The sequence below is a fragment of the Canis lupus genome, chromosome 17 (assembly GCF_011100685.1).
Source record: "Canis lupus familiaris isolate Mischka breed German Shepherd chromosome 17, alternate assembly UU_Cfam_GSD_1.0, whole genome shotgun sequence".
Classification (NCBI taxonomy): domain Eukaryota; kingdom Metazoa; phylum Chordata; class Mammalia; order Carnivora; family Canidae; genus Canis; species Canis lupus.
This window is the reverse complement of record NC_049238.1, coordinates 20008991-20034518: the sequence shown is the minus strand read 5'-3', so window position 1 is coordinate 20034518 and position 25528 is coordinate 20008991. Positions and strand designations below refer to the sequence as shown.

The following is a 25528-nucleotide window of genomic DNA, read 5'->3' as shown; positions in this document are numbered from 1 at the left end:
CCACGTTCAGAAGATTCGATTTTCTTGTTTAGTGTTTATCAGATAGTGTAAGAACTGGAATATGGACCCAGATCTGACTGGATTCCTGAGCTCATGTTCTTTTTACCATACCAGCCTTGCTGATTTCTAATTCTGGCACCGAGAAGACACTTGACTTTCAGTGTCCCTTCACTTACAAACCAGAAAACCAACTCAAATGAGCTTGATGGAAACAGAGTTTATTAGTTCATATAACTGTAGATTCTAAGGAAACGGAGTCTGGACCCAGGAGCTCAAATGATATCATCAGGGATTGATCTCGGCTTTCTTTTGTCTTCATTCTCAGGCAGGCTGTCTCCTATCATACATGACTTCACCGTTAACCCCCACTCTGCAGGATGTAAATCTGGAGAGAAAAGCAAGAACTAAAGTGGGAGCCCTTCAGTTAATTCTGATGTGGCTTAATTGGTTTGGCATGGCCCATGTGCCTATAACTGAATAATCGCTGTTGCCAAATGCATTGAGTCTTCTGATTGGCTATACATAGGTTCACGATCACTCTTGATGTGAGGTTGAGGATAAGTCCTCTGCCAGATGAATTCAGGAAAGGGATTGTTTGCCAAAGGAAATTATCAACAGAAGGAGAATTAATGCTTGGCATGCACTGACTATTGTCGATGTGTATGTGGGACTCTTTCCCTTCTTTTTAGCTTTCAGCTGTAGTCAACTCTATGCTCAGTGGTTGTAGTAGCCCACTAACATTACAAAGTTCTAATTTACCTATAATACCTCCTTATTCACTTTGTTAAACTTCTTATGATTACAGGGCTCTATTCTCACAGGGAGCTTTTTGCATTGCTTTAAGGTTCTAGCTGTTCTAGACCTTCTGTATTGTTAATAACACTAATTAAATGCCTACTCAATGCTGGACACTGTAAAGACTATAAAGAAGAATAAACTGTGGTCCCTGAGCTCTCGATGCTCGCATAGTTATTGAAGTGATTACATACTGACAAAATGTACTGTGATATAAAGTACTATAAGGCATTGTCATAGGGTAGAGAAATAAAGCTTAATTTTGAATAAGGGGATCTAGAAAGCTTTTGTTTGTTTTTTTTTTTAACTTAAAATGTTTGAGTTGAACTTTGGCAGATAACTAATGGGGGGAAGGGCCTTCAGGATAAGGAACTAGCTTAAGCAAAGGCATAGAAGGATCCAGAATGGATTTGAAACTAGAATAGATTGAAGTGGTTACCTTCATCTGTGTGTGGGTTAGTGTGGTAAGGAGTTGGGGGTGGAGTAAGCATTCGGTGAAGATCAATTTTGGAGGCCTTTTGAAAATCTGACTTAGCAGTTTTCGAGAGGGGAGGGGGAAGGAGAGTGCTGAGGAGATGGCAGAGGTTTTTCAGGAGAATAGTGTGATCAAATCTGTGTTAGGAAGATAATCCAAACTGGATAGATTTAAGGGTAAATCAGGGATTGTTTGTAAGAGATAATTGGCTTGAACTATGAGAGTGGTAATAGAGGCAGGGGCAAGGGACATTAGAGAAATAAAATATATACTATAGAATGGGCAAAAGGAGGGGTGAAATGATTCTGAGATTCGGGGCATTCATAGTTGACCAGATGATCCTGCAAGGGGTCACAGGTTTAAGCTCAACAAGAGTTATATTTGTACTTAAAATACTTGTTGAACCTACAGGTCAGGAGGTCTGGCTGGCAACTAACTCTGTAAAAGTTGTTCCACATTTTGAAGGAAAGAATAGAAAAATATGGGCTGTGTATTTTTTAAGAAAGTATACAACATCAGAAATGGCTTAGAGAGAAATGGCACTAAGATACAGACATAAGTGGGAAGTAACAGTTCCTTACTAGATCAGAGGTTTTATCTTGGCTATAATGTGTCAGTTGTAGGAAGGAGAGTCACATATCAGAATTATTTTTTATCTGATTATAAAGTGTGGGAAAATAAAAAATCTATTGAGGGGAAAAAAGAACTATCCATAGTTCTATAACTTCGAAGTTCACTAATGTGTTTGTTTACATGTGTATATTTTTATATACTACATACATACATAGTAGCTAATATATTTTGAGTTCTTATATGTCAGGCACTATTCTTAAGTATTTTCCATTTAACTCATTTAATTTCGAATGATCTCTTAAGATAGGTACTATTATCTCCATGTTATAGGCAGGGAAACTGAGGCATAAGAGGTTAAGACTTTGACCAAGATTGTATAATTAGGAAAAGATAGAGCCAGAATTCAACTCCAGAAAGTCTTAATTTCCTAGTTCTTCATCTTGCACCTATCCTACTGTATCTCTCACATACTGTGCTGACACAGGTGTCTTTTCTGATTAACATTCTCACTATTCAGTTTAGAAACCAAAGATTCCTGTGAGTTTAATAAAAAATTATTCCTTTTAGGGTACCTGGCTGGCTGTCAGTAGAGCATGCTCGGGGTTGTAAGTGTGAGCCCCACATTAAGAGTTTATTTTAAAATAGAAAAACATTTGTTTTAATTATTCCTTTTGTATTTGACTCTTGTTACTTATTAACCAATATTTAGGAATCAGATTCTCAAATAGTGAACTATCTCTCCCTATCCAGATTCAACTCAATTCATAATACTTAATGATACATACACACAAATACATATCTGTGAATGATGACTAATAGGTATCTTTTACAAAATTGTTACTGTATAGTTTTTTTATTCTGAAAACCTTCTCCTTTACTTGGACTTACATATACCCAGTTTTTTTTTTTTTTCCTAATTTAAGCCTCTGTATTATGCTTGCATATGATTTTCATGTATAATTTTTATCTTTGGATGTAGATGGAAACATTAGCTAATTTGACCCAAAGAAGAGAGATGACAGGAATTCCAAATAGATTACTGGTTCTGCTACTGAATCCTATAATATTAAAAATTTATCAGCACAGTTAAGTTGCAATAACGCATATTAGAAATTTAATTCCTATTTGCTGAAATGGTAATGATTAATCCTAATTGGATGCCTACATTTTCAGAAAGATGTGCCGGATGGGGTGAAAGAGCTATCAGAAGGTTCAGAAGAAAGCAGTGATGGTCAGTCAGATTCCCAGAGTTCTGAGAACAGCAGCAGCAGCAGTGATGGTGGCAGCAACAAGGAGGGAAAAAAGAGCAGGTGGAAAAGGAAAGGTAAATCCACCTGATCGCTCAATAAAGTATTGAATGCTATACGACAAAAGCCCTTGTTAGTAGCTCCACTTTTTTCAGACCCCAGGACAGTTCATCTCTTTCCCTTCCCTCTAGATTGGTAATGTCCTAGAATTTCTTGCAATGATGGAAATGTTCTGTGTCTTGTGTTGTCCAACCTAACACGGCCAGTAGCTAGTCTACAGAGCACTTGAAATATGGCAGTTTGAATAAGGAACTGAATTTTTTATTCTTTTTAAATTTTAATTTAAATAGCCACATGTGTCTAGTGGCTACCAGTTGGATAACACAGCTCTCTAGGTTTTACCTGGGTTTATATTCAGCTCTTGGTCATCCCTAGCCTTTTTGAAGGATGCTGTCATCTTACTTGCCTCTTTAATCCTCTCTTCTAAACTTGAACACTTATTGCTCTAATAGCTCTCTACTTAACCAAGAAAAGAATGCTTTTCATTTCTACTAGTAAAGACTAAATTTAATCTGCTGTTCTTTGCTCTCCCCTGCTTGGTGTCTGCTTTATAGCTTACCCAAAAAACTTTTTTTTAGAGAATAATGTCTTTGTTGCTGCAGCTTCTTTGGGATGGATTTTCCACTTAAGGATACATTTTATTAAAAAAACAAAAAACAAAACAAAACAAAAAGGATACATTTTATTACCTATTCTTGCTAATTATTCATAGCTTCTTGTCAGAGTCTTCTTGAAGAGGGCAAATTGTTTTTACCTCAGTTTTTATAAATTTAGCTATACATGGCAGAGCAGATTTAAGTCAACTCCTGATGATTCCTTTACAAGGATTAATGTAATGGTATTCTAGAACAAAATGACATCCAAGAATTTCCCTAGCCTGGATATCCTCTTAGGTTTGTGTTACGGACATGAGCTGTCCTTAGATCTAGAATACTTGATTCATTAATTTAAGTGCCTTTGGAATTATTGATGTGGAACTGTATCAGAAAAATAGTCTGATTCATTACCATTCCTGCATTCGTGTGTGTGCTACTCCTGGAGGGAACTAAGATAATTGGTGACATCATTTGTGTTCTCTGGTAAAGCTACCACACATGCAGTTTGGGCAAATTTTATAAGAGGATTTTAGTTTTAAGATCACAATTACTTGGAGAGTAACCCAGACCTCAGGTGTTAGGAACAAATAGAATAAAGTCAAGATAAAGTTAGTACCTGTGACCAGTATTCTTGAGAGATATACATATATTAAAATCAATAGTGATGATTGAAAGGAGGTGTGGTCCAGGCCCTACATTCCTCAGAGTCCACTAAGGATGTTTTTTGGAAGAATGGAGCCAAAAGTGTTAAGACCTCTATCTTTCCTGCTTGTCTGTGGTTTAAACTTTCTTTCTTTTTAAAGATTTATTTTTATTTATTTAATTTTTTATTTTTTATTTTTTATTTTTATTTTTTATATTTATTTATTTATTTATTTATTTATTTATTTATTTATTTATTTATTTATTTATAATAGGCACACAGTGAGAGAGAGAGAGAGAGAGAGAGAGGCAGAGACACAGGCAGAGGGAGAAGCAGGCTCCATGCACCGAGAGCCCGATGTGGGATTCGATCCCGGGTCTCCAGGATCGCGCCCTGGGCCAAAGGCAGGCGCCAAACCACTGCGTCACCCAGGGACCCCTATTTATTATTTATTTTAGAGAGAGAGAGCCCACAAACAGGAGAGGCAGAGGGATCCCAAGCCAGCTTTACACTGGGCATGGAGCTAGTCACAGGGCTTGATCTCACAGCCCTGAGATCATGACCTGAGCTGAAACCAAGAGTCAGATGCTTAACCAACTGCACCACCCAAGTGCCCCACCTAGTTTAAACTTTTAATTCTGGAAGTTGTTGATCTAAGATTAGGAACCAAGCCAAATCATCAAGCAAGAGAAACAGCAAGATTCATAATTTCCAACAAGATGTGGCTAGAAACAGGGAAATCAGTAACTAAGTAGGCCAGACTAGCAAATTTGGGAACAGAATCATGGTCTTGGGGTCATTCCTTTTCACTTTTCAGTAGCCATATATGCTGTAGTAGCTGTTTGTTATGTGTTTGTTAAAGTTACATGTTTGTTAAAGGCAATCTCTGAGAAATTAAGGTGAATGTACTGTGATACAGGAAGATCTAAGAACTAACAGTAGAATCGCATTGTCAGTAGGTTAATAGATTTTTTTTAAAAAGATTTTATTTATTTATTCATAGGAGACAGAGATAGAGAGAGAGGCAGAGACACAGGCAGAGGGAGAAGCAGGCTCCATGCAGGGAGCCTAATGTGGTACTCGATCCTGGGTCTCCGGGATCATGCCCTGGGCTGAAGGCGGTGCTAAACCGCTGAGCCACCTGGGCTGCCCATAATAGAAGATATTTAACAGCAAAGTAAGAGCAAATTCGGAATTGTGGTCCAGATAAACTATTCTGTCATGCCTTTGTACTCATTCCTCTTCTAGAAATTATCACATTATTGAATATTTACCCTCCATTTACATTAAGATGAGATGTTCTATAAAGATCTTTTCTGATGATACGTAGTTTATTAAACTGAGGACAGGCTATATATGCTGTTTGGAAGGGAAAGGGAAAGGTGCAAATGATGTCATACGGGATTCATGTTTACCCTTTGCTGAGCTACCCTCAATGAAGAATGATTTAGTTTCTAATAGAATGTGCTTCTCTCGTTCATGGGTCATACATAGGTATTTGGCATAGATACATAAATTTTTAGGTATATGTTACATAATCTGTGAATGTTTTCGTAGCCCAGTGTAAATTGACGTGGAAAATTTGTAGGTAGCAGTGATAGGGCAACAGGGCAGTTCTAAATCAGTTATAGTTATTAATAAAGGTAAAGCAAAGTAATTGTGCTTATTCCTTTTTCTTATTTAGGGCTTTTACTCTCAATCTGACATCACTTATTTCAAAAGCTTTGTAAGACAGGAAGAACATTGAGATAGTATCAAAACCCACTTCCTTTTATGTACAAAAATAAAGAGCTCTGACAGCAAAACTGATACTTCTAGTTGAAAATTGATAGAAACTCTCTTGATAATAGGTATACCTTTCAGCCAAATAGAAACAGAGAACAGAACTTTGAAATTCAGTCCAATATCAAAACTAGTTTATTGATTTCCAAGTTCTTCCATAAAGTGGAAGAACTTAGAAGTTCACAGTTTTGGTTCCTAATTGTCAGACAGGAAACAATGTTCAGAGAAGAGCTTTATGGAATTCCAAGTCAAGGTAAGGTGAAATAAATCCAGAAAAAAAGATTAAAATCAACTTTTTCTGTTGCTTTTTTTGTAGGACCATAGCTAAGCAAAGTCTCTGCCTTTTCCCCAAGATAAAATATAAATATTGCTGCATGAAGCAATGATAGAAGGAGGATTATTTTTTTATCTTCTGATAGAGAAGTTTTGTTAAATTTTGGCCTGCTTTTTAAGTATCTTAAGAAAAATATTAATTATGTAAAATATACCTTTTTACTTACAAGGAATTACTAGTTCTTTCCTGGGGCATGATCGAATGTTAATTTATTTGCTTGTTCAAAACTACTTTAAATCAGGAATTTGATAACTACTATGTTTGGAGTTCTTTCAAATACCAAAGACCTGCCTGCCCTCTAATATCATTTCTAGATACAAGTTTACTGAATGGGGATGACTATATATAGAAATGTCTCATTTAAAAAGTATCCTGGGGAGAACAGCTCCTTTGACAAAGTTAACTTTTGTGGAGAGAGATCTTTCAGAGAGATGCTGTCTTTGTTCTGTGGTGTGGTTGGTTGGTGGCTGGGTCAGAGGTTTTAGCTCTGTCATGTGTTAAAGATGTCTCCACTATTAGTACTTGGATAGGTAGGTTATCCAGAAGCAAGAAAAGGTGTCCAGGTATGGCCTCTCCATCTTTGATTAGGAGATTGTTTGAATATTCATCAGTAGCGGCAACCTGCACTTGGTGTTGGAAGAAGGTACTTAAAAACTAAAACAGTCGGTTAACTCTTGGAAATGAAATTCCTCAAAAGACAGACTATGGTGAAAATAAAAACTCTCCTTTAAGAGGATTACTATTTGTGAAGATTAGAACAATTTTTGATACTTCAATTGTTAATCAGTCTTTCAGCTATTAATTCTTCAACTATAGAAAAAAACTAAGCTTCAATTTTGATGTTACTGCTTCATTATTTCTGGTAGTATCTCTAATACTTTAGAGGGACTCATTGAATATCTTCAGGAAACATAAAATATTCAGTCAAGAATTACTAAAGTCTTCAATTCAAAGACATCTAAGATGGATAATCTATCCTTTTGACCTTGTTCAGTGTAATAGTCATCCATTGAAATGGAAAATTCTCAGTGCTGTAATATATCTGAAAAGTAGTTCCTTCTGAATGTATACTCAGTGGGTAATACTAATTGTTCAGCAACCTGAAACTACTTCAGTAAACTATATAAAACTGGCTTTAAGTGCCTCAAGTTCTAGGGGCCCTGGGTGGCTCAGTTGATTAAGCCTCTGACTCTTGATCTCAGTTCAGGTCTTGATCTTAGGGTCATAAGTTCAAGCCTCAAGTTCTAAAATTTGTTTTAGATATTTTTCAGAAAATAATTGTAAGCTTAAAAACTCATTTCTTTACTAGGCTGCTGGGTTTTTGTTTGTTTTGCTTTTTAAATCAAATAGTAAGTAACTTGATCTTTTGATTAGAATTTGTTAATATTTAATAAAAAAGAATTTGTTAATATTTTATTAGGTCTATGTATTTATATGAAAACAAGCATTTTTGTTTCTAATCAGATACTATATACGTTCCTAAATAAAGAGAGCTTTTAAGCATTGAGCAGTCCATATTTGAAGACCAGTAGATCAGGATATAATCCTGAGAAGCAGTATTATTTAGGCGGTTAGTTTATTTACAGAACCAAAGAAATATTTCTAGACTGCTTGCCACACTTTCTTTTTCCAGTGCTATATACTATTTGCTAGGTATTTGGGGCAACCAATTTAAATAAGGTGCAGGCCCCATCCATATCTAGAAGTATAGAAAAAGAAGCAGATAGTTAGCAAATGACTTTAATAACAAGTGTTTATATGTGTCATGTTATAGCAGCATTAGAGAATTGTTAACTTTACCTGCTATAGAATTTTTTTTTTAAAGATTTTATTTATTTTTTTCATGAGAGACACAGAGAGAGACAGAGACAGAGACAGAGATACAGGCAGAGACACCACTGAGCCACCCAAGTGTCCTGAGCTATAGAATATATTGGGAGTATAATCTCCAAGGAAGACAGGATGTATCATGGAAAGAAAACATTTATAAAGACAGGAAGGTAGAAGCGTGTTTCAGAAGGTCATATGAAGATAAGTGGATGGAAAAGCTTTGTAGAGAGAAAAAAAGAGAAAGAAGTAGAGATCAGACTGTTAATTTTTAGTGTTAGTCTCCATTATTTATAGGGTGTTGGTGTGCATAAAGTAATCTCTTAGGAGAATTAAGAAATGTAGTATGGAGATGCCTGGGTGGCTCAGTGGTTGAGCGTCTGTCTCTGGCTCAGGGTGTGGTCCTGGAGTCCCAGAATTGAGTCCTGCATCAGGCTCCCTTCAAGGAGCCTGCTCCTCCCTCTGCCTGTGTCTCTACCTCTCTGTCTCTCATTAATAAATAAATAAAATCTTTAAAAGAAAAAAAAAAGAAAGAAATGTAGTATGTATGGATCAGAGAATAGCAACCCGGCAGACTCTTTCAAATTTTCATAGCCATGTACCAAGAGAAACAAAATCTTTGTTTATAGAATTTTTGCTGTTGGTTTCATCCTCTTGTCCACTTAAGATCTGAGTTAATAGGGACACCTGGGTGGCTCAGCAATTGAGTGTCTGCCTTTGGCTCAGGCATGATCAGGTTTCTGGGATCGAGTCCCACATCAGGCTCCCTGCATGGAGCCTGATTCTCCTCCCTCTTGCCTGTGTCTCTGCCTCTCTTTCTGTGTCTCTCATGAATGAATAAATAAAATCTTAAAAAAAAAAAAAATCTAAGTTAATACATTAGCTTTTTTAAAAAATAAAATTAAAAATTTTTATTTTATTTTTGTCTTTCAAGTTTTTTATTATTATTTTTTAAAGATTTTATTTATTTATTCATGAGAGACACAGAGAAAGAGAGAGAGAGGCAGAGACACAGGCAGAGGGAGAAGCAGGCTCCCATGCAGGGAGCCCGACGTGGGACTCGATCCTGGAACCCCAGGAGCAGCCCCTGGCCAAAGGCGGCGCTAAACCACTGAGCCACCTGGGCTGCCCTCTTTCAAGTTTTTATTTAAATTCCAGTTCAGGGATGCCTGGGTGGCTCAGCGGTTGGGCATTTGCCTTCGGCTCAGGGGGTGATCCTGGAGTCCCAGGATTGAGTCCCGCATAGGGCTCCTTGCATGGAGCCTGCTTCTCCCTCTGTGTCTCTGCCTCTCTCTGTATCTCTCATGAATAAATAAATAAAAATCTTTTAAAAATAAAAAATAAAATAAATAAATTCCAGTTCACTGGGCATATGGGTAGCTCAGATGATTAAGCATCTGCCTTTGGCTCAGTTTATGTCCCAGAGTCCTGGGATGGAGCCCAGCATCAGGTTCCTTACTCAGGGGGGAACCTGCTTCTGCTTCTCCCTCTCTTTCTGCCTACTACTCCCCCTGCTTGTGTGTACTTTTACTCTCTATGTCAAATGAATAAATAGAATCTTAAAAAAATAAATTCCAGTTCATTATATATGCTCGTTTTTGGTTCTTTAAAAATATTTTTTAAAATTTATTTACCAGAGAGAGAGAGAGTGGGAGTGCACATTAGGGGGAGTGGCAGAGGAAGAGGGAGAAGCCGCCAGGCTCCCCGCTGAGAAGGTTGCCCCACCCGGGGCTCAATCCCAGGAACCTGGGATCATGACCCAAGCCAAAGGCAGACTCTTAAATGACTGAGCCACCCAGGCACCTCTAAATATGTTAATTTTGATTTGTTTTTTTTACTTACTGTTATTTATTGTGATATTTCTCCTAATTGGATGGGGGCCCCCAAATGTGGAGTGACAATCCAGGTGGAAGCTGGTGGTGCTGGTAGTCAGAAGAATTCACCTGAGGCAGAACAAAGGAGATAGAAGTTTATTGAATACACTGCAAGGGAGCAGCAGGCAGGACAGCAAAGAAGAGACTATCTGCATGAGGTGGTGGGTGAGGGCTGTTTTTAAAAGAGTGGGGGTGCGGTTAAGAGATATAAGGATGTATGGAATCTTCCCTCTTTTGGGTAACTATGCCTGGTTGTAAGTAGCCCATTGGTCAGTTAGGGCATATAGATATTTTGAAGTGGGTCCTCTGATGGGCCAGTCTATTCAGCCAGTCCCCCACCCCCAGGCCTTTTGCCTTGTTCTACAGTCCATTGCTCAAGTCTGTTGCCCAAAAGCAACCTCTGTGTTTATGGTAGTTCAATTTATTTCTAATCACTAGTATATAGGTTAAAAGAATTCATTTCCATTTCACTGTTAAAAATCATTTGTTTTGGGTAATAGATTTCCTTAATACAGGATTAGATTAATTGGTGACATTAATTGGTTTTATTTGAAGTAAAAAGTAAAACCAATAGTACAGAAGTGCGAGAGATTATTTTTCTCAAAGTGCCGATTCGTAAGATAGGATTATAAACAATGTCTTAGTCCTTGTGGGATTTTGTGGGTCAACACTGTGTGGGTGCCAGCACTAATCAGTGGTCTATGAAACCCAGGAAACATTCAATGGAGGGAAGGCAAAAAAATCATAACAAAGGTTTGATTTCCCACTGCTTTGTGTTGATTTGCGAACAAAGAAGTATAATGTATATTGCACATGAATTTGTAAACCGAAATTTCTTGCAGCACACATACTACCTACCAAGAAATAAACATACTTTGTTTTTAAAAAAAGATTGTAGGGCACCTGGGTGGCTCAGTGGTTAAGGGTGCCTTTGGCTCAGGTCATGACCCCGGATCTTGGGATCAAGACAACATCAGGCGCCCCAGAGGGAGTCTACTTCCCTCTCTGCTTAGGTCTCTGCCTCTCTCCCTGTGTCATCAATCAATCAATCAATTAATCTTTTATTTTATTTTATTATTTTTTAAATCAATCTTTTAAAAAAAGGATTATAAATGGGCTTGATGAAGTTAAAATACAGCCTTAATATTCATTTTTCAATGTCCTATTCTTCATATCTTTATCTTTTTAAAAATGTAGCCCTGGTAAATCTTAGTTCCTTACTTTGTAATTCTGTGGACACTATTCCCATGCCCTTCCCACACACCCCCTACCCTACATCTTCCCCTCCTCAGCTAGCTGGTTTATTCTTAAACTTTTCATCACAAAGGACTGTTCTCTCCCCTTCTCTATCCATTGTGGACTGACACATAAAATACAATAAAATGGCCCAGCAGTGTCAGTTTTCTATGAAAATATCTAAATGCTCTCACTTTTGTATTTATCTAATAGCAGGCCAGGCTTTGGACTATATTTGAATAGCAGTGGTTTAGATGATTTGTCAATCTTATAAACTTTGGGAATGCTGTGTTTCTTTAATAAGAAAGGAGGAAAAATCTTTCATTCTGTTTTAAAGAAGGAAAAACATAAAATGATCATGTCTCCCCCTTTTTTGAATTGAGATTAGAAAATAACTCCACCTTCTTGAGTAAACAGTGAACCATAATGATCTTTATTAGCTAGCACTGCAGAGACATTATGCCAGCTTCTCGGTCACTGCCCATCCTTCCTCAGAAGTAGATGGTTGTCCCTTCTTCTGTCAACATAGATCAGTTTTGTCTGTTTAAAATTTTGATTAAGTTATATATTCAGGAAAAATGTATACATATTGTAAGTATACAGCTTGTGGAATTTTCACAAATGGAACCGCATCATGAACCAGCATTCAGATCAAAGAACAAAACACTGGGGTGCCTGGGTGGCTCAGCAGTTGAGTGTCTGCCTTTGGCTCAGGGAGTGATCCCAGATTCCCGGGACCGAGTTCCACATTGGGCTTCTTGTATGGAGCCTACTCCTCCTCCCTCTGCCTCTCTTTCTGTGTCTCTCATGAATAAGGAAAAAAATAAAAATAAAAAAGCTTAAAAATATATATTAAAAAAAAACAACGAAGAACAAAATATTGTCAATATCCCAGGAGCCCTCTCTGTGCTCCCTTCTGGTAATAACCATTGCCTCAAAGTAACCACTATAATAATTTCTGATAGTATAGATAAGACATGTCTGGAACAGAACCAGAAACTTTTTAAACTTAAATCATGTTTTTTTTTTCCTTGAATAATTTTATAAGTCTTCATCCATATTTTTGCGTGTATTCATCAGATTCTTGAAATTGTATAGTATTCTGTAACTATTCCCTAGTACCTTTACTTATCCATTTTTGCATTGATGAACATTAGGCTATTTCTAGTTTGTTTTTTTTTTTTTGCCTATTGTGAATTTTTTTTTTATGTCTGGGCTTTTTTGTTTTTGTTTTTGTACTCATTTTTTTCTGGGTATGTACTTGGGAGCAAAATTAACTGTAGTGTATACTACCAGACAGTTTTCCAGACTGGTTGTGCCAATTTATACTCCCACCAATAATGTATGAGAGTTCCAGCTATTTCTCATGCTCACTAATTGTCAGTCTTTAAAATTTTAGACTTTGGTTAGTATATAATAGTGTCTCATGTGATTTTAAGAACCACTGGTTAAACCTTGTAGTAATAAGAGCAAAAGACCAGAAAGAAACAACATACTCATCAGTCTGGTTGAAGAGATTATAGTACATCTGCTCAGTGGAGTTCTGTGCATCTATTAAAAGGAATGTGGAAGATCTCTGTATTCTGTTCTAGAATGTTCCCCAGAACATATTAAGTTAAAAAATCAATATTCTGGACAATTTATGGTGGTTGATTTTTTACTTAAATGAGTAAAATGAATGCCTGGATGGCTCAGTGGTTGAGTGTCTGCCTTTGGCTTGTGTCTTTGTTCCGGAGTCCTGGGATTGAGTCCCGTATCATGCTCCCTACAGGGAGCCTGCTTCTCTCTTTACCTATGTCTCTGCCTCTCTGTGTCTCTCATGAATAAATAAATAAAATCTTAAAAAAAAAAAAAAAGAAATGAGTACAAGTATTAAAAGGCCTATACTAAAAAAAAATAAAAAATAAAAAAAAATAAAATGTCTATACTATGTTTCACCAAAACAAAAATATAGGTAAAAAAACAATGGAAGGATGCAAATTAATATAAATGATTTCTTAAATGGGAAGAGAAGTAATAAAGGGGTCTCAACAATGGAGGGAGCTAGATTCATATGGAAGTAAGTTGTTTTATCACTTTACATAATTAAAACAAGTTTTTAAAATATACTTTCTAGAAATAACAAAACAAAGCAAACTCGAGTGTATGTCAAATTTGTGGCATAATGACATAAGTAAGTTTCTAGGGATATATCTTAGTTATAGGAGATCAGACACCAAGAAATCCTTAAACTACATTTAGTAGTCTCATTTTCAGGAATTATATAGGTATACTTTCTTTGAAATTAGATCTATAGTAGAAAGCAAATTAATAATTACAGTAATGTTATTAGGAAGCAGGATTATCAGGGGAGAAGAGAAGTGATAGAATTATAGAATCAGAAAAGTTAAGTGACAGTCCTGTCATCTTAAATTCGAATTTGGCATCTATGCATGAACTTATTTTTCTCTTTATAAAAAAAGGGACCTTTCTTGTTCTAATTATTGAAAAGTCCTAGAACCAGTGATAACCCCATAACAGTGAGCACCCCGTATCGTGCAGCACGTTTTTTTTTAAGTTTATTTAATTTTTTTTAATTTTTTTTTAAAGATTTTATTTATTTACTCATGAGAGACACACACACACACACACACACACACACACACAGAGGCAGAGACACAGGCAGAGGGAGAAGCAGGCTCCATGCCGGGGGCCCGATGTGGGACTCAATCCTGGGTCTCCCGGATCAGGCCCTGGGCTGCAGGTGGCGCTAAACCGCTGAGCCACCGGGGCTGCCCCGAGCACATGGTTTTTATTTTTTTATTTTTTTATTTTTATTTTTTTATGGTTTTTAATAACATTTCCGATTAAATGGGTCTCCAGGGTCCTTGGAGAAGTGGCTGATCCAACTAGGGCAAAAAAATATGCAAGGTTGCATGAGACTCTGTGGCAGGTAGAGAGGAAGCAGCTAGATACTGCTGAGGCCATGTCCCAGAGATGGTTTACAACTTGAAAGCTCTCCCACCAACCCAAGAGGGGGACCCAGTTTGAGTGCCAAATTTGTGATGATTGTTTTTGACTTAAACATTTCAAATACATAAACATCTGTAGGTTCATAGTGACAGTTTAAAATCAGTTTTACATACTATTAGTTTTTTGAAACTGCTATAACAAATTACAGCAAACGAGGTGCCTTAAAACAACAAAAATTTATTTTCTCATGTTCTGGAGGCCAGAAGTCAAATCAGGGTGTTAGCAGGGATACACTTCTACAGAGGCTCTAGGGGAGAACTCTGGTTCTTGTATTCTTTAGCTTCTGGTTGCTGACTGAGTTGCCTTGTGGCCATATCACGCAATCTCTGCCTGTCTTCACCTCACCTTCTTTTCTTTCTGTCCTCTGTGTCACTGGATTTAGGACACTGAGATAATCCAAGAAGATCTCATCTCAAGAGCCTTAATTACATCTGGACTCTTTCCAAATAATGTAACATGCACAGATTCTGGGGATTAGGACATAACTTTTTGGTGGCCACCATTCAGCCCACAACAAGTACCCACTCATTCTGAAAATATACTGAGTTTGGATCTTGGCTGTGCCCCTTACTGTCTGAGTCCTCTGCAAACTAATTATATTTCCTGATACGTAAAATTTAGATAATATTACAATATACAGAAAAATGTATATATTTGAAATTTATGTATAAATATATGTCCTTGGATTGAGCCCTGCTTGTACTTCTCTCTCTTTCTCTGTCTCAGATAAGTAAATCCTTAAAAAAATAAATATATGTCCTTTATAAAACATTTTTGTATTTCCTTGTGTGTATAGAAAAAATGTCAGTAAGGTGCCAACCCAAACATATTATCTAGTTATTTCTGAAGGTAGAATTGGAGGAGTTTGGATGGGAATAGAAAGAGGACTTGTACCCACTTGAAATGCTGTAAAAATGATCCTAGCATGCTGTTAGATGCATACAAGATAGTTACTTTTGTTTGCCCTTATTAATAAAAATGTGTCTGAAGAGATTGTAGCCACTAAAAGTAATTATGAGAGAGAAGTTTCTCACCATGTGTTTAAGCCTTTAATATTTAAAAGTTAGGACAAAGTTTAAGTTTCATAGAAGTTGAGACCTGTATTTAGTCAATTCTGGGAGATAGTCCCTACTGGTGGGTCCTGAAATTTTCATGATTTATTTCAGCTGGCTTTGAGATATGTTTATGTTTCATTTGATAGAAAAGGTTTTTGCCTTAAGGGGGAACAGTCCAAATAGTTTGCCCTGGCAATTACAGATAGCTTTATTGTCTCTTTTTCAGGCTGCAAAATGGAATTCTTATATAGTCTAATGGAATTATTTTGTTTGTTTTCTGTTTATTGTCAGGCAGTGCTTGAGGGTTAGGAAATGTATGTTTTCAGATTTCTGCAAACCATTAAAAAGAAAATGAACAGTCAAATGTTTGTTAATAGTCTATTTATTTTATGTCCCTTTAAAAACATTGGTCAAAAAAAAAAGACAGGAAATAACAGTTGTTGACAAGAATTGGAACCCTCACACATTCCTGTACTATTGTAAAAATGGTATAGCCAGTTTGGAAGACATTTTGACGGTTCCTCAAAAAGTTAAATATAGAGTTGATATAAGACCCAGAACTTCCACTTTAAGATCTGAACCCAGGAGAATTGAAAATATATGTCTCAATACAAAATCATGCTAATGAATGACCTTCATATCATTGTTCAGAATGACCAAAAGGGGAAACAACCCAAATGTCCATCAGTTAATGAATAAACAAAATGCAGTGTATGCATGAAATGGCCTGTTATTCGATGATAAGAAGTATTGATACATGCTTCAGTATGGATCGAGCTTCAAAACATGATCAGTGAAAAAAGCCAGTCACGAAAGAGCACATATTGTATGATTCCATTTATGTGAAAGGTCTAGAATAGGCAGATGCAGAAAGTAGATTAGTAATTGCATAGCACTAGGGCCATAGTTAGGGGAAAGAGAGGTGATAGCCAGCCAGTACAGGACTTTTAGACGGGTGGTGAAAATTGATTCTGGTGGTGGTTTTACAACTTTTAACCGAAGCTATTAAAATTTTTACACTTCAGGTAAATTGTATATTATATAAATCATATCTCTGTAAAGCTGTCATTTTAAAAAAATTGGTCAATGTAAGTAGACTGAGGATGTGGTTTCTTTCTGTTGCTCAGTTATCTCCGGAATTATCCAACTTTTATGTTTGTATGATAAATCACAACAAACTTTTTTTTTTTTAATTTCATGCTTACCACATGTCAGTTCTTTCCCATATATAAACCTTATCATAAGGATTGGAGTTGAAAGCCGGGTATGCCAAGTATGATCAGTCATCATCTTACTCTTGTCTGCTGTTGTCCTCTTTAAATGTTATCTACTGTGTATTCCTTTCTTAGGACATACAAGAATCTGTTGAAAAACTGTTTTCCCAAACTTGTGTATTCCCATGAACTATGATGCTTCTGCATTTTTATGTCAAGTAGCTACCTACCAGCATACTTTATGTGGTATCTTCAAGCTCTTTAGCCATACCATGAAATGCCATTTTGCTATCCAGGCCTTTTTGTCCAGTTACTATGGAAAAGAGAAGGTGTTAGTAAGCATGTACTCTTCCAGAGTCATCCCTAGCAGTAGTGATTATTATTTTTTATTATTTCTATTATTAAGGGGTCTGAATCAGCATATTTTGGTTATCTTTTATCATGAGTAATTCACTACTGAACTTTACAGAACATAAAAATCTAGTTGCTGTTTTATTATAATAGGTATATAAAAAAATAGGGTATATAGGCTTCTGAAGAGAAAACCCTCATTTACATCTTAGCTTTGGCTAAGCTCTGATGAGATATAAAACAACTTGTGATGAAGTAGAGAGGGGTTACACCCTATGCAAGTGTATGTTGCTTCTATTGGAGAAATCCTAATGCACCCTCTCACATTGGCAGGCCTGAAACTATTGATTTTAAGAGCTGAAGGAATATAAGAATTAAAGCTACAGTAGAGTTTTTGAAGTAGAATGGCCTTATTACTTTCATTTTAAAGATAAGGAAAACTGGGACCCATTCAGTCAGTCCTGGGCTCTTTCACAATATCATGTTGTCATTAGATCTACCTTAAGAACATACATACTGTCCAACAAGCTCTAGAATCTCCTCTGAGTTTTATCTAATTTGATGACTCATGGTTTATATTCTGCTTCCTGCTTCAATCAATCTATTGAAAAATCACAGAATGAAAAGTAATGAATACTAACACACATCCCTTCCCCATCCTATCATCCTTCACTAGAGCTTTCTGAGGAAATAAACTGAAAAGGGAGGCTGTTTGCAGTAGAACTCCAAAAAGAAGATCCTTCCCAAAAGTGTTTGGTCACAGTTCTTAATACAGGTAGCAGCATATGATTGGGGAAGGAATGGTGCTTGATACCAACTCTGATAACCACATTTTTTATTATCATTTTCCCCCTACTAGTATCGTCTAGACTGTCACAGCCATCCTCTCCCCAGTCAGGCTGCCCGTCACCCACCATTCCAGCAGGTAAAGTCATTTCTCCATCACAGAAGCACAGCAAGAAGGCACTAAAGCAGGTAATTATGCTCATCTCTGTTTATCAAAAGTCTAATCTATGTTAAAAATTCGTGATTCTGGAAGGCATTGGAAATTTCTTGAAAGGACATAAGGTCCTAATTTTGAGGAAAAATTTCTTGCAGTTTTCCAATTCGGATTTAATAATTTATGGACTTCTGTGTTATAGGTTTGTGGTAGCTAGTCTTTTTTATCATGGTTTAAAAGCTCTTCATTTGTTCCTAATTTGCTAAGAGGTTTTTAAATTGTGAATAGGTGTTGAACTTTTCAGGTTTGTTTTCTTCAGCATTTATTGAGAGGGTCAGGTTGCTTTTCTCTTTAAATCTACGAACACACAGACTTCCGAGGCTAGGTACTCTAGGGTAACGCATGCTTAGCTGTCAGCAATAAATTCTACATGTTTGTTACATGTTTTTAAATATGATAGATTTTTCTTTTGCTTGGATTTTGCTGTTTTCTTGTACAATTCTTGTACAATTTTGGAATCAGGATTCTAGCATTAAAAAGTTGGGGGCAGCCCGGGTGGCTCAGCGGTTTAGCGCCGCCTTTAGCCGGGGCGTGATCCTGGAGACCTGAGATCGAGTCCCACATCCCACGTCGGGCTCCCTGCATGGAACCTGCTTCTCCCTCTGCCTGGTCTCTCTCTCTCTGTGTGTGTCTCTCTCATGAATAAATAAATAAAATCTTAAAAAAAAAAAGTTGGATAGCTCTCTGCATTTTTCTAGATTTTTGGAAAACAATCATAGAATTGTTTTCATAGCATTTCAGTTTCATCTGTTACTGGTCTCATTTGATTCCTGCTTTTTCAGCTAATTTTGGAAAAATGTTTTTTCTTAATTTTGGATATGTATTTCTCTTAGAAAATGGTCCATTTCACTTGACTGTTAAAAATATTTGCATAAAGTTGTAGTAGCATTCTTTTATGTTTCTTTTTTGTTCCTCATTGTTGTTCATTTATAATGTATCTCTTTCCCTAGGGCTACTTGCCATTGGTCTATGTTATTGGGCTTTTCAAAGAACATTTTTTTTTGAAATGCAAATGGTCAGTAAATATAAACTCACTACTAATTAACTGAACATTAACAGATTTCTTTTATCCTCAGATTCGTATAAACTAAAGAACTTTATCAGATGTTGGCAAGTGTGTAGAAAAATGGCTTCTGGTAGTTGCTGGTGAAATATAAACTATCATATAGCTACTTTGGAAAGAAATTTTGTGATATCTATTAAAATTTCATTAAAATTTTAAATGCCCATACCTCATGACTAAGCATTTGAACATTTTGGAACTTAGGTTAGAAAAATACAGATATACATACCAATTACAAACACACAGAAAAATATTTGTATTGATGCTTGTAATAGCAAAAACTTGCAAGTAACCAAATATATATCAGGGAATTCCTTCATAAATGATGGTGTATCTATATGCTGGACAATGATACAAGATTAAAAGTTTGTAATGTGGTTGTTTTATATATATAGACATGGAAGCATCACCACACTATAATGTTGATTCACTAAATTTAAGTTGTATTACAACATTTAGAGCGTGATACCACTGATAAACAATGTATTTTTAATAGAGACATACATCAGTGTAAGAAAAGCTCAGTAAGGAAAATTAAATTGACTGTAGTTATCTCTGAAGACGAGGGGGCAAGACTGAGTGGTCAAGAGGGTTTAGCTTTATGTTTGAATTAAATGGTAAAGATGTAATCGTGTATTATCTATATAATTGAAATTTTAAAAATTATGTAGATCTTAAAGTATTAAAGGAAGTATTTAAAACAAAAGTGATTTTATTAAAAGCTTCGGAATTTGATAGCATTGATTGCTGTCTGTCTGGATAATCTCATAGCAGTTGTTTTTTTATAAATTCTTTAGAAGATTTTAAGAAGTATGTGATGCTTCTTTCCACAGGAAAAAAGGCATGTATTTTTCTAAACCTTATTAGAAAATGCATGACATGTTTACTACTCCTGTATTATACTCCTGTAATCCCAAGAGTCAAATGTATTTTCTTTAAAGAATACCAGTATGGAAAAATACGTTTATTAGGTTGTTGGTATGTAAAGTAATACCTTGCCTCCATTGTATACTTTTTATAGTATTAGGTGAGAAAAATTACTTCAAAATAAGGTATCCTTTATCACAATATGAGGGTTTTGTTATTGTTGTTCTTTTCATTTTAAAATAGAATAGGAACAGAGTTTGTAAGCTACTTAGGGAGGAGAAAACTGAGTACAGTTCTTAGGCTATAAGCTACTCTGTTTCCATCATGTATCTGAATTTACATGTTCACAGCAGGAATAGATGAGATCAAATGGTTCTATTAAATTTTGCATTAACCTGGAATGATGTGGATATTGTGAGAGACTAGGAAAGACCCACTGGCTGCCACCCAGGAAGCCTATGAATATTTTCTGTTCTGATTGCAGAGAATGAGAGAGAAGCTATAATCAGTAAACAACACTGACATTTTTTATACATTGTACTCCTGCCTTGGCTTTTATAAATGTTGAAGGTGAATGTAAGCCAGCCAGATCCCTGACTCACTCAGTTAGTTTTTCCCTTTGGCAGCTTAGGTCAAGATCAGTCGTTGCCTATGTAACATAGCCTGAGATGAGTGTGAAGAGGTAATGGGAACCAAGTAGCCAGTTAACCCACACTTTTTTGCATGATGGTCTAAAGGTTAAAACTTAAACTGGCAATTTAGCAAGGTCATAGGTTTCCAAAGTTTTCCTGAAATGTAGCTTTACTTTCTTAATTTCTGTGTCTTTTTTTTTTTAAACCTTGAGTTAAAAAGTTGCCTTCATATACTTTCATGACTAAACTCTAGGAAGTTAACTCTCTTCTATTTTTTTTTTAATTAGTTAACTGTCTTCTAATTCATTCCAAATAGTTTAGAGTATTCTACAAACTAGAAACATTATAGAAATAAAAATATGCTGAAATAGCCAGAAGAAATCATACTATGTTTTCCAACCTTCCTTCCCTTCTATTTACTGCTTTGCTATAAATTATGAGGATTTGGTCTTTGGCTCTTACAGGAGATCAGAATCAAGTAATTACTTAACATCTATTGTTCACATGTATCACCTCTGAAATATATGTAAGCTAAATATTTATATTTATACATAGAGCTAATGCAAATGAGTCTCTTTTTTGGTTGAAGGCTTAGAATTTTATTTCCAGAAATGATTGAAAACCTCTAATTTTCTGCTGCTACAATTACGAGAAGTCTGTGCATTACTGGTGATTTTTAAGTTCTAAAAATGTTCGTGACTAATTCTCACATTTATATACAGGAGTAATACTACCAAAAAATACTCAAACTCTTAAGTATCATTTTGGCCTTGCATTTAATTGGTTTCATTTAGGGTTTTGTTTACTTTGATAGCTTTCAAAGAAATTGGGTGATCAGCATGTTCCTCACCACTTAAAAAGCAGTCCTTCACTGTGTTTTTACTAAAAAATTATTTTGTTGCTTATAGAGTTTCTTTTTATAGGCTCTAAAACAGCAACAGCAGAAGAAGCAGCAGCAACAACAATGCAGGCCAAGCATGTCCATCTCCTCCAACCAGCCTCTTTCTCTCAAGACTGTCAAAGCAGCCAGTGACTCTGTACCTGCCAAACCTGGTAAGCAGACTTGGGTGTATTTCCATTGGAAGTTTCTTTTTCTAGTATTTTTTTATACCATTTTTCCAGTTTGTATACCATATACTTATTTTTAAGTTGCTCGGATTATTTACATAGCCTGTTACTGCAAGATCATTGATATAAATCCATTCAGCATAAATGGGAAAATTTATGCAGAATCATCATGCAGTTATGAAAAAATAAATTGGCGATATTTGCATGTTAGAATGAAATCAATGCCTGACTTCCAGGATTTCTAATCTAGTAATATTTGGAAGCCTCTAATCAGTGACCTTACAGAGCTGATGTTGCCAAGACACTGAGACTAACCTTCACCAGTCTCTCCTTTAAAGATAGGAAATTTTCCTAAGAATATTGGCTACCTTTGAATTTCCATTGGATATAAACACAGTCCTTTGGATTCTGGTTGTTGTTATTGTTATTTGTTTTATTTTTCATCAAAACCAGATTAGATACAGAGTTTGTATTTTATTACACAGTTCATTTTGATGCTAGCTGATTACATGGGCCTACCAAATTTAAGTGGTGTTCTGCAGACCTTTGCATTTTGTTAGGAAGGAGATTTACCACCAGAAGCAAATAATGTGCTGGGGGGAAGGAAGGGATTTTATTTTACTTTTTAATTCTGATTTTGCAGACTCAAAACACATTTGCAGGGTCACATTTCCTCATATGTAACTCCTTTCAGTTTGTGTTTGATTGATTGATTTCTGTCTATAACCCTAATGTCACCAGTCTTTGATATATTTTTTCTCTTAGCAATATGGGAAGGAAAGCCATCTGATGGGCAGTCAAGTAGCCCTCAGAACTCAAACTCTAGCTATTCTTGTTCAGTTCAAGTGGAAAACCCCTTGTTAGGCTTGGGGAAGAAGGCATTCCAGAGATCTGACAGGCTCCACACACGTAAGTTAATTTACAAAAACTTCGGTTCCGCATCTTAATTTGTCAACTGTGTGTTTGAATTTCAGCAGCTGTTGTGTGGTTTAGTTCTTTTTCTGACAATAGGCTGCTTTGTCTAGCATTATTTATGTCTTATTTCTTTGCACAGAGAAGTAGAAGGACTCATAATTAAACATAGTAAATTGACCCTTTTTGCCTGTTCCTTCTGAAATCCCACTAAGATGGGAATATGGAAATCCAAAAGATTAGATCCATAAGGGTGAAGAAAATAAAGAGACAACAGATGGGCAAGCAGTCAAGAGATTTTCAAAGATGAAGACTAGATGGAATTTTTCACCGAGCCTAGCAACAGATACCAATAATAAGCCAGCTAAGGCTGCAGACACCAGAAAGATTCAGGAATAGGAGACAGCATGTATCACAGTGGGGAAGGGTGATGCCTAGGATTGAAAAGAAGAGCCTTTTTTGAAAGTTAATAAGAAGCAGTCTGATGCTTTACCATAGCAGGAGGTAGGTTTATTTTGAGGTGATAAAACCATATAGACTACAAACTCAGAGATAACAGTGGTGGCTGAGGACAGATAATGAGGCAATGTACTGATATCAGGGAAACAAGAAAAATATAAAGACTAACAGTGATCCTTCTGCTTGACTTCCAGAATGTTAGTAGTAAGGCATGTTCCTGTCACCACTACTTCCTTCCCTCCAGCCCACTGATGTTCCAGCAGGAGATGGGTGGGTTGGTGCCTAAAAACAGTGAACAACCTCAGAAGAAAATCTGCAGGCAAATTTATAGATTTCATACTAAATAGAAATCATCTGGGTCATACTTTTGTGAAGTTCACCAGTCTATAAGACCCACCTATGCACCCTAAATTGCCAGTCAGCCTTTTTTAATGCCTTTGTTTTCATTGTGATTATTCACAATCATCTTTGAAGAAGACCTCCACTATGAGACACAGAATCTGAAATACAGATTCAGAAAAAACAGGCAATTCAGGAATATTTAAAACAAATAACATCAAAAACTGTAATATCCACAGAAGGATATAAAAGATGATATTGCATCCATAAAAGAGACTATTTTAAAAATTGAAAAATAAAGAGAGTATTAACAGATAAGGTAGCTGAAATTTAAAAAAATAGAAATATTAAAAGGTGGGGTGCCTGGGTGGGTAGCATAGTTGGTTTAGTGTCTAGCGCTTCGTTTCAGCCCAGGTTGTGATCTTGGGTTGTAGGATCAGGTCCACGTTGAGCTCCACGTTCACCGCAGAGTCTGCTTGAGTTTCTTCTTCTCCCCCCCATCCCCCACACCCCATGCTTTCTTGCTCTCTTTCACTCACTCAAACGAATAAGTAAATCTTAAAAAAAAAATACTGAAAGGTGAAGAAATATCTCTGAACATAAGTCAAAAGAGAGATTCAAAAGTAGAGAGAAGGTAAGAAAACTGGAATACCAATCTAGGATATCTGATGTCTAAAATAGTAGAACCATTAGAAAGGACAGAAATTAAAAGGGGGGAGGGGAGGATAAGATAATAAGAAAAATCATACAAGAAAATTCCAGGGAATGGAAAGCCCCAGATTCCAAAGATGAAACTACATAATTGATGTCAAGAAACATGAATAAAAAGAAACCTGTTCCAAGGCACGTTTCTTTGAAATTTCAAAGCATCCAGGATAATGAAAATATTACAAAAAAGCAACCAAGGAGAAAGAAAATACTTCACATACAAAGATGTAAAAATTGAGATGGTAAACGTAGCAGCAGCAGAATAGAAGCTGAAGGGGTAGTACAGGGATGCTGACAAAATTCAAAGGAAAAGTTATTCTATGACCATTTATATTCCAGACCCTTCTAAACTATTAAGTATGAGAACAGAATTAATATTTTCAGACTTAATTTTTTGTTTTTTGATTTTATAAAATTATTTATTAAAAAAACAAATGATAGTTGGGAGGCTTGGTGGCTCAGTTAGTTAGGCATCTGCCTTCGGCTCGGGTCATGATCCCAGAATCCTGGGATTAAGCCCCATGTGGAGCTCCCTACTCAGCTGGGAATCTGCCTTTCCCTCTCCATCTGCCTCTTTGACAACTCATGCTCTCTCTCTCTCTCTGAAATGGGTGAATAAAATCTTTTTAAAAATAAATAAATAGGGACACCTGGGTGGCCCAGTAGTTGAGCATCTGCCTTTAGCTCAGGTTGTGATCCTGGCGTCCTGGGATCGAGTCCCACATCAGGTGCACCTCGAAGAGTCTGCTTCTCCCTCTGCCATGTCTCTGCCTCTCTGTGTCTCTCATGAATAAATTTAGATAGATAGATAGATAGATAGATAGATAGATAGATAGATAGATAGATAAGATAGCTAGCTAGCTAGCTAGCTACCTGAATGGCTCAGTCATTTCAGCATCCAACTCTTGATTTAAGCTCAGCTCATGATTTCAGGGTCATGAGATGGAACCTCATGTCAGGCTCCACACTCAGCAGGGAGTCTTCTTGAGATTCTCTAACCCCTCCCCCTCACATGTGCATGTGCCCCCCCCAAAATACATAAATTTTTAAAAATAATAATAAAATTAAAAAACAAGTCAGAATTCTTGAAATCTGGGGGGACCTGGCTGGTTCATTCAGTGAAGAGTGCAACTCTTAATCTCGGGGTTGTGAATTCAGGCCCATGTTGGGTGTAGAGATTACTTAAAAATAATAAACCTTTAAAGAAAAAGGAATTCTTGAAATCCAACAGTTGCCTTTCTGGGTTTGATTTAAATTTTAATTATATTGCACTTGGAAGATTATGCTATGTTATAGAGATGTAGAGGCATTTCCAGTCCTGCAGGAGCTGTAGCTTAGGTGTCTCCTGGCACCTGCAAAAAGCAGAACCTATCGAATTTGTTCTCCCCAAGAAGACATTTAAGTGA

At 36.4% G+C, this 25528-nt stretch overlaps 1 protein-coding gene and 1 long non-coding RNA gene across 10 annotated transcripts in view; one reads left to right on the top strand and one right to left on the bottom strand.

Annotated features, from left to right (window-relative positions):
- Nucleotides 1–25528, top strand: part of ASXL2 (ASXL transcriptional regulator 2) — a 151244-nt gene that overhangs the window by 95661 nt on the left and 30055 nt on the right. For 3 of the 4 annotated variants that reach the window (XM_038560975.1, XM_038560974.1, XM_038560973.1), the window contains 4 exons: nt 3017–3167; nt 17934–18049; nt 21560–21689; nt 22470–22613. In XM_038560975.1, the coding sequence (XP_038416903.1) occupies nt 3017–3167; nt 17934–18049; nt 21560–21689; nt 22470–22613 (541 nt within the window). Of the gene's footprint in view, nt 1–3016; nt 3168–17733; nt 17850–17933; nt 18050–21559; nt 21690–22469; nt 22614–25528 lie in introns of those variants that run through there. The other variant, XM_038560976.1, reaches the window with a different exon arrangement.
- Nucleotides 203–25528, bottom strand: part of LOC111090540 — a 71362-nt gene continuing 46036 nt past the window's right edge. For 3 of the 6 annotated variants that reach the window (XR_005372226.1, XR_005372223.1, XR_005372225.1), the window contains 3 exons: nt 16954–17036; nt 10175–10275; nt 203–385 (listed from right to left, as the gene is read on the bottom strand). This is a non-coding gene — a long non-coding RNA (uncharacterized LOC111090540). Of the gene's footprint in view, nt 386–10174; nt 10276–12938; nt 13003–16953; nt 17037–25528 lie in introns of those variants that run through there. The other 3 variants (XR_005372224.1, XR_005372228.1, XR_005372227.1) reach the window with 2 other exon arrangements.